The 8,704-nt window shown below is 59.2% G+C and overlaps 2 protein-coding genes across 2 annotated transcripts; one reads left to right on the top strand and one right to left on the bottom strand.

Annotated features, from left to right (window-relative positions):
- Positions 1-1,278: 1,278 nt before the first annotated feature.
- On the top strand, positions 1,279-2,465 carry P884DRAFT_242586 (uncharacterized protein; the record flags this gene model as incomplete). The annotated part of the gene is made up of 2 exons (XM_069440278.1): positions 1,279-1,743; positions 1,813-2,465. Exons 1-2 carry the CDS (start codon positions 1,620-1,622, stop codon positions 2,463-2,465), a joined length of 777 nt encoding a protein of 258 aa, XP_069298359.1. The 5' UTR covers positions 1,279-1,619.
- A 1,045-nt stretch (positions 2,466-3,510) lies between these two features.
- On the bottom strand, positions 3,511-7,086 carry P884DRAFT_242582 (uncharacterized protein; the record flags this gene model as incomplete). Its single annotated transcript, XM_069440277.1, has 2 exons — positions 6,627-7,086; positions 3,511-6,556 (listed from the first exon to the last, which is right to left on the bottom strand). The coding sequence occupies exons 1-2, from the start codon at positions 6,857-6,859 to the stop codon at positions 3,511-3,513; spliced, it is 3,279 nt and encodes a 1,092-aa protein (XP_069298358.1). The 5' UTR covers positions 6,860-7,086.
- Between the last annotated feature and the right edge of the window lie 1,618 nt (positions 7,087-8,704).

The raw sequence follows: 8,704 nt of genomic DNA, 5'->3' as shown, positions 1-8,704 counted from the left end.
CGGCCGAGATGATGGTTCACCGCCGCAACACCGCAAATTCTATGAGACCTCAGCCACGAATTGAGAATCTGCCGACCCTTACGGCGACCCCTTTCGCAAACATCTCCGTTGGATGTTGAGCAGTTTGTCCACCTGAGACGACGACAAAAGCGCCTGAGAACGGGTATTCGGCAGCGAGACAAAGCGGTTAGCAACCACTCGCTATCCATCCCCCGCACACAAGGGCACACAAGGGAACACGGAGCTCAACCGAGTCTCTGTGCAGCCACATCACGCAAAGCGAACCTGCAGCTTTCTCTCCCTAAAACAAATCCCAACGCAGTTTTCGTGCGCTCCTTGTGCCCGTTCTGGCCGCGGCGGCCCCCTAACGATACATGGTTCAGAGTATGTACGAAGGACTGCGCATACATACATACATACACACATACACGCGGGGGAGATACATATCTTACGTACTCCGTACCCAGCCAGGTTTGCAGTACTGAGCACCCCTTGCAATGTCCACCCGCCCCGCCACAGACCCCCGGTCCCTGCAGCCCCAGACGGTGCCGCAACCTTCCAGGGCCCGGTGCCTCGACATAAGGTACATGCACACCTCTCTGTATGTACGGTATTCCGTACACTACATTCTCTAGCCCGATGGGGCAGTGAACGGAGTAAAAGGTTGCCCTCCCCAGCCGCCCGTCGAACCAGGGTCCCCTGCGTCCCGGCAAACGGGGGAAGGGTTTTCGTCTTCAACCGAAGTATGTATAGCTGCAAGTACTTGCATTCATTGCTTGATACGTCCTTTGGGGGCCGTGGCCGTGGCCGTGCCGCTCCCGCCCCCGTTACCTCCCCATCTGTCTTCCCACCTATCACCCAGCTCAGTCCGGCCGGCAGGATCTGCTGCGTTTGCGCTCTGACCGGGGGGGGACGCTTCTCTCGTGGCCCTGATCTGCCTTGTCCCAAGCGAGTGTTTGCGAGGTCTCAGGGTACCACTACGTTGGATGACATGACAGGGGCATGTTTCTTTATCTTGTTCCCTCCCCTGTCTTGACTATGGCTCCGATGCCTTTTGTCCTCGTGCGGGATGGAACCCTACAGTGCCAGTGGGCACTACGGAATCCTCCTTGCAAGCTCTTTGACTTCCTTCTCCAGCTCCCTCCTGCCGCTGTTCAACCTTGCCGATCCTGGTCAGCCCTCCAACCTCCTGGTCTGAAGCCGGTGTTGTGGACTTCATCCTACAAGCCACCACTAGCTTGGTTGGGGGGGGGGGGGTCCTTTAGATCTCTATCTGTTGCCTCTCCCGAAGTCCGCCTTATCCCATGAGTTTAGATCTCCATCTGTCGCCTCTCCCGAAGTCCGCCTTATCCCATGAGACAAAGAAGATATAAGACCTCTGTCATCCCATCATCCCACCAGCTTCACCCCATCATCATCATCATCATCATCATTACACACTCGACTCAGCTCAACAACCGTCCTATCCTCTCCTCCTTCCCCTTCCCTTGCCGGCCATCCAGTTCCCTAGAAACGACCTACCTTTCTAGGTGTTGAACAACGCTCTCCTTCTACGTCTCTGCGCCACCCCAACCCTCTCCCAACTTCCAGAATAAACACCAGTCTCCGGCATCATCATCATGTTCTCGACAGGAACATTCCTCTTCGCCGCCTTGGCGGCAGTCGTATCCGCTGCGCCTCCGTGCCCACCACCGGGGCCGCCGAACTCGACCGTCAACTACACCCTCCCCAGCATCGGAGGCGGTAAGTCTCCCACCACAGGACAAAAAAAGTTGCACTGGGGCGATTCGGTCGGCTAATCCAGAGCCCCAGGCGCGCCAGACCTCCTCCCACCCGCCGACAACCTAGTCGTGAAGAAGATCGCGGTCGGCCACGGCATCCAGAACTACACCTGCGGGTCGTCGACCACCGGCGACAGCATCGCGGCCGGCGCCGTCGCCGTGCTCTACGACGTCACGAGCTTCTACCCCGGGACGAAGCGGACCGGCATCCGGAAGGATCTCTGGGACAGCCTGCCGTCCAGGGCGCTGTGGGAGCAGCCTCTCCCGCTCAACAGGCTCGCCGGCTCCCGGTTCGGCGCCGACCCGGTCGCGCCGTTCCCCGCGAACCCGGCCGCCGACCTGCGCCTGCGCGGGCTGCCCGCGGCGGCCCGGTTCCTGGGGCACCACTACTTCGACATCGACGGGGTCCCGACCTTCGACCTCCCCGCCGCGGCGGCCGGGGGGCTCCGCGCCGCCGTCGCCAGGGTCGACAGCGAGAGCGCGCCCGCGACCGCCGACAAGGGCGTCCTCGCCACCGGCGCCGTCCCCTGGCTCAGGCTCGACGACAACGGCCGGGGCGGCTCCCGCGGCGTCGCCTCCGTCTTCCGCGTCGTCACCGCCGGCGGAAACCCCCAGAGCTGCTCGGTCGCCGGCGAAGGCGTGCAGAGCATCCCCTACGCGGCCTTTTACTGGTTTTACGGATAAGGTTGATCACGTATGGATGGAGGGAGGAAATAACACAACCCCCCATGGGCTTTTTCTTTCTTCCCCCCCGCCTTTCTTTAGTTACCCATTGCAACCCACACCACCATCACCACCTACCCTCCCTTCTTCTTCTTCTTCTCTCGTCAGCTTACTCACACCCGGTATCGCATTACTTTTTGGCGTTGGTGGTTATGTTCCTCACTTTTTGGAATGACCTTTGAAGCACAGAAACGCTTGTTATCCGGTCATGGTCGGGATACCTTCTCTGTTAATTACTCAATGAGGCGGGCTGGTAGTGATGATGGACACTGGCGAAATGGGCGGGCGTTCTTCTCGGTTTGGCGTTCTGTCTTGGAGAAAGAAAAAAAGACTTGGCTCTTTTTTTGTCTTATTTATTGCTTTTTGACTTGGTCTTTGGAAGAGAGGTTGTTAGTCAACGTCATCCGGCTAACACAGCATCATCAATTGTTTGAACAAGGTCTAAGAGGAACCGGTGCCGCTAGCTCTTACACGTCCCGCTTCTTATACGTATGCACAGGCCAGCCCTTTCTGACCCTGTAACAGGTGTCGTAGCGGCGAAGGCTCACTCAAACGACAAAGGAACACGCTGGAAACTTGTCAGTCTAGCTTTGGAAATAGCTATAGTACCTAAAAAAAAAAAGGAAAAAAAAAAAAAAAGAGAGAGAGAGAGAGAGAGAGAGAGAGAAGGTACAAAATGTGGAGGCTCACGTTATACTCTCTCCGTCTCTATACACCAAATCGAACAGCAAAGAAGAAGCGGCGAGCCGTTGAGAAGGGAAGAGAAATGGAACTGCAAACCTGTTATACAAAACGCCATCACCAATCACCCCTGCAAAGCATGTCCATCCGTCTATTCCTGTCTCAATTCGCCCGCGGCGGCCAACCGCCAGTTTCTCCTCCTGATCCAATGCCAGACCTACCCTCCCGAGTCTCAGATCATGCTCCCATCCCAAGCCCAAGCCCAGCCCGTTTATATCCTCATATCCTCCAATCGAACTACCTTACTTTTACTCCACAGCCCGGCTCAATATCCCCCTTGTTGTCCATAAACGGTCCCGTATCCCTGCCTCCCGCCGGCGCCGTACCCGGCAGCGTTATGCTTGCGGCTCGACCGGCCCGTCCCGATATCGATCTGCCTCAGCTCCTCCTCCAGCGACAACGACCACCCTCCTCCTCCTCCTCCTCCTCCTCCTCCTCCGTGCACACCGTACCCATATCCGTCCTGGTGGTGGTACCCATGGCCTGCATACCCGCCTCCGTCCTCCATCCCGCTCCCCGCCCTCCTGGCGGCGCTGCTGCTGTGCAGCTGCAGCGCCCCGCTCATCCCGCCAGCGCTGCCAGGCGAGCTCCCCAGCGGCGGCGGCGGCGACGACGACGACGACGAGGCAGGAGGCAGCGCGAGCGGGACCTTGGCCGGGATGGGCGGCGGCGGCGCCGAGGTCGATGCCGAGGTCGATGCCGGGGCCGAGAACCCGTTGATGCTGCTGGCGCTCCTGCTGTACTGATGAGGTCCGGATCTGTCGTATCCGCGTTCGTAGCCACGGGCCGGGCTGTGACCCCTACTGTGGCTCCGGCCGTGCAAGTCACGCTGACTGCCCGGGGAGGTGCCGTATACCCCCGAAGTGCCATGACCGTGATGCGGCGACGCGTGGTTATCGTTGGCGGCGCCGTCGATGACGTAGTCAAACGTGGAAGCGCGGGGGATCCCGCCCGGCCGCGGCGCGGTAAACGAGGTATCCTGATGCAGCGCTTCGCCGCTATTGCTCTTTCGTATGACGCTAGGCCCGGAACTGGGTCCGGGGCCAGGCCCGTTAGCGCCCGACATCACGGGTGTGAACGTCGACGTAGATTGCCGGTAGGCGGCTTTTTTCTGCAGGCGGCTTCGCCCCGTCGAGGAGGCAACGGGTTGTGAGGACGTTACGGACTCGACGTGGTCTGTGATGCCGCCGGAGAAGGTGACGCCTGATGAAGAGGACCCGGTGGTGGTCGGGAGCATGGACTGCGGTCGGCCTGCGCCTGCGATGCGCAGGGGCCGACGGCCCGAGGCCGGAGCAGGATGTGGGCCTGACAGGGAAGGCCGGGAAGGGGCGGACGCGGTTGAGGTAGGCTGTTTCGGCTCCGGCTCGGGTGCCCAGCTCTCCATTGGCAGATGGTCCGAAGGGTCGATTTCGCGCCCGTCGTGAGATATGATTTTGCCCGTTTCTTCCCTGTAGTCGGGGCGCGAGGATGCGGCGTCCCTGAGGGCAGCCGAGGAAGCATTGGGGTTGAGGGCGTCGTACGAGTCGGGACTGAAGGGAACTCCGGAGAGGCGGCGCTCGTTTTCTACTGGGGGTCGCGGGCTGATTGACTTACGGCGAATAGTATGCTGCTGGTGCGGGTTCGGGCTTGGATCTCGCCGAGGGTTCGGGGAGTAGGCCCGCGACTTGATGACCACGTTGACGCTCGACGTCGACGGCCCGTTGGTATACACGATGGGGCTCCTATTCTGGGTGGGCGGTGCACTGTGCGCCGTAGAGGAAGGGTCGTTGCCATATCTGTCGTTCATGGACCTCCCCCGCGGCGGCGTATCGATCATGGCTTGCTGTGAGGCACCCCGTATCTGGTTCGGCTGCCTCCGGTCTTGGTTGATCCGCTCTGATACTTCCTGGGAAATGTTCGGGTCGATACCCGGGACCAGGGACGCCGGCACGGGAGGCACCGGATAGTCGTTCGCCCCGTCGTCCGCGTCACCCCGGTAGGTGACGAGCCTCTGCTCAGGGTTGGACCTGTTGTGTAACGGCAGGGAAGGCTCAGAGTGCCGGCCATAGTTTGGCGCATAGTTTGGCGACTCCCTCTGGGGAATCTCAGGCGCCACCACCGGGTACCCATTCGAATTCGCCTGGTACCTGGGCTCTGGCGGGTATCTTGCCGACTCACTGCTGCCCCGTCCCGAGACATTGAGCGGCGCAGGGCTGGCATCCATGTCGTAGTCCCGGTCGAGGTGTGGCAGCGACTGCGACTGCGGCTGCGGCTGCGGCTGCGGCCAGCGGCCCGAGGTTCTTCTGTTCGTCGATTCCGGGGACTCGGGTACATCTTCGACCGTGGCCTGCATCGTCCTGTTGGGCTCGTAGGGCGGGTCGTAAGAGTAGGACCGGGCGGGGGGACCTTGGTCCACATTGGCATACTGATTACTGGGGAGAGCTGCCGGGGCAGAATCGACGGCCTTGTATGTAGGCCGGCCGGGATAGGTTCCAGAGACGGAATTCCGGTGGGCTTCGCTTCTCAGGACATCCTGGCGCATGGTCGGCGGCGTCGCCTGGAACGAGTTGGTCGCGGGTGGGTTGCTACCAGTCCTGCTCCGATGGGCAGGCGGCGGGGGCGGCCTGTCGTCGTCGGCAGCTCTCGGGTCGCTGATCTGTGGAATATCGTACGATTCACGGCGGTCGGGTCCCGGCTGCTGACGGTGTGGGCTGTTGTAGGCTTGGTTGTGCTGCTGTGCCGTGTACGGCTCATGCCTCTCGGGAGTCCTGTACTGCTGACTGGGGGCGTCAGCCCGGCGTGACGGGGTCCCCGGCTCTCTGACCTGGTCCGGCTGCTGGTAGTGCTGGTGGACCGGCGCTGGCGCCGGGTTGTACTCGGCCTGTTGATGAGGGACCGGTGCCGGGTTCGGGTGAGACCGAGGGGGCGTTTCTACTTGTTCCGGGGCAGGCTGGGGGGGAGCGGGAGGCTTCCCCGTGACGGGATCAGAGGGCAATGGGCGGCGCTTGGGCACCGACCGAGGCCCGGCAGCGGCGGCCGTGGGGCTCGCTTCGGCCTCGGCCGGAGGGGGGGGTTTTGCCTTGGCTGCCGGCTTCTCGGGCTTGGGACGACTGTCATAGTACGTGATCTCGATGCGCACCTCGCCGGCGTATTTGCCCTTATATCCTAGCTGGTGCCACTTATCACTCTGTCCTCCTCCCGGCACCACAATGTCGCGCAGGTCGATCCACGCCTCTCCGATCAGCTCCGTCTTCTTGTCGTCGTTGAATACCGAGACCTTGATCTGGTAGTAGTCGGGCGAGTCGTGGACGGTAAACCGGAGTTCCTGATCCCTGCAATCGCTCAGTCCGTCGGGTCGGGGCCGGAGGAGGGGCGGGGAAGACGAGCCAATTGGCCACTTACCACCGAGGAGTCTGGCCTCCGCGGATGTCTGTTGTGGTCTTCTTCGCCTCCTTTCCCAGACGAGCGGCACAGTATGGATCTTGCTTCCCAATGGTTTTGCGGTTGGGCAGGTTCTTCGCACGATCGATGACGAGCACCAGGGTGCCAATCTCGGGGCCGTCGAAGCTCATATCGGAGAAGATGCCGGCCGTGTGCATGCCATTGAGTGCAAGCGCCTTCGCCTTGGTCGTCATTTTGTTCGAGTAAGTGTGCGGGACTACACCATGATCTGATCGCGGCGTTTAAGAAGGCCGGGTGTCGAAGGGTCGTCAAACAAGGAACTCGATTGTTTACTTGAAAGCCGGGGCCTTTCTGTTTGTCCAAGCAGCGAGGTTACCCCGCCAAGTCTCTCGCTCAGCGGGACCTGGAACAAAGTCGAACAAAAGAGTCAGCTCAACAAAGAAGAGGATGTCAATGTAAGCAGAGGACAACAGCAAAAAAAAAAAAAAAAGGAGCAGATAGAAGCAACAGGAATCTGTGCCGCTCAAGGAAACGAACATTACGAAGCACAAATTCGTTTTCCACAGCACCTTTCGCCTCGTTCGCCGGGTGCGCAGCGATGCAGATGGAGCCGGATCCAATCGAGAACGAGCAGATGCGCGCCAAGGTTGACGGGTATGCCAAGGGGTTGGCTCGCATTCGCCAGTGGGTGGGATGGGGTGGCTGGGCATTGCGCCGGGGCGACGCAAATCTGAGAGGCTGGGCCTTGGTGCCCCGCAGTGCAGGGGGCTGCGACATGGCTGCGCCAGTGCGATCGACGCGAAAAAGGTACAGGATGCTCCGTACTCCGTACTAATCAAGATCGACCCATGCATCTGCATTTATTTACGGAGTAGTGTAGTGTACTAGGAAGTGTACGCTCCACAGAAGGTACCCGAAGCTAACGCACGCTGCCTAACAAGGTATCTGGTATGAATGGTATGCATGTACGGACGTTACTCCGTACGGATCCGTATTCCGTGCATACATTAGGTCAAGCTTGGTTTGTGCCATCAAAGCAGCCAAAAGAGCCATGGACTTAGACCTGCAGGGAGCCAAATATAATTAATCCTTACAGGCAGGAGTACCGAGTATTAAACCAGGACACTCAGCAGCATGTTCCTTGTATTGTACCCTGATTATCTGTTGTAATTAAAGGCGAAAGCTTCCAGGTTGCCATCACGTCGGCGCCCATGGGCAAAAAAAACCGACCCAGAAGGCATCTCCTATCAGCCGACAGAGTTTCGAAATCATTTCTAAGGGACTTGCTGCCCGTTGACCCCTCGGCTTTACAGTGCATGGTCCCCGAAGACGAAAACAGCTGCAAGCTGTAGCCTAATTAGGTACTCTTCCGATTCTTCAATACAATACGGGAAACATTTCAACCGTTGAGAACACATGAAAGGCCTCGCGGGCCCTTGGGCAGCAGGGACGGGACCCGCCCTATCAAGGCATGCCCACCTGGTGGTGCAGAACAGACAGCGGTGTCCCCTGATAATACAACGCTCCCCGAGAACATGCGGCCGTGGTACCACGGCGAGGGCTTCCCGCTGCTGTTAACTTGCCTATTGGCTCACGGGCAATTCAGCTTCGTACCTCTGGAGGATGTGCTCTGTGTGTAACCAGCGAGCTGCCGCTTGTCCGCCTCGAATGTAAAAATGATCCGAAATAAAACAGTTGAGCTTGGCTGTTGCCATCCCCATTCGCCCTCCCCTACCCACCTGTCTAATTAATCAAACATTGGCGGCTTGTGATCAGGACAGTTCTGACCTCTGCCCGCGCGTCCCTCATCAAAGTCGACAGAAGCTGTGGTTAATCGCAGCGTCAGCGGCACAAACCGCGGTAGCATGCCAATGCCTACCTATAATTTGATGACGCGTCTTGCTTCGCCCTCCTCAGTATTATGTCCAACCCCTGGAGCACGGAAACCTATAGAAGTGCGGAATCAATCAGCAAATGTGACATCTTTCCGAACTAGCAATTCACTGCCTTCGGTACAACGCTCGTACAAATTTAGGTGGGGTCTTGTACGAGTTTTCTGGACGGACCGAGTAAAGTGT

Source organism: Thermothelomyces heterothallicus, assembly GCF_042370625.1.
Source record: "Thermothelomyces heterothallicus CBS 202.75 unplaced genomic scaffold P884_scaffold_9, whole genome shotgun sequence".
NCBI lineage: Eukaryota > Fungi > Ascomycota > Sordariomycetes > Sordariales > Chaetomiaceae > Thermothelomyces > Thermothelomyces heterothallicus.
This window is presented reverse-complemented; position numbering and strand designations above follow the sequence as displayed.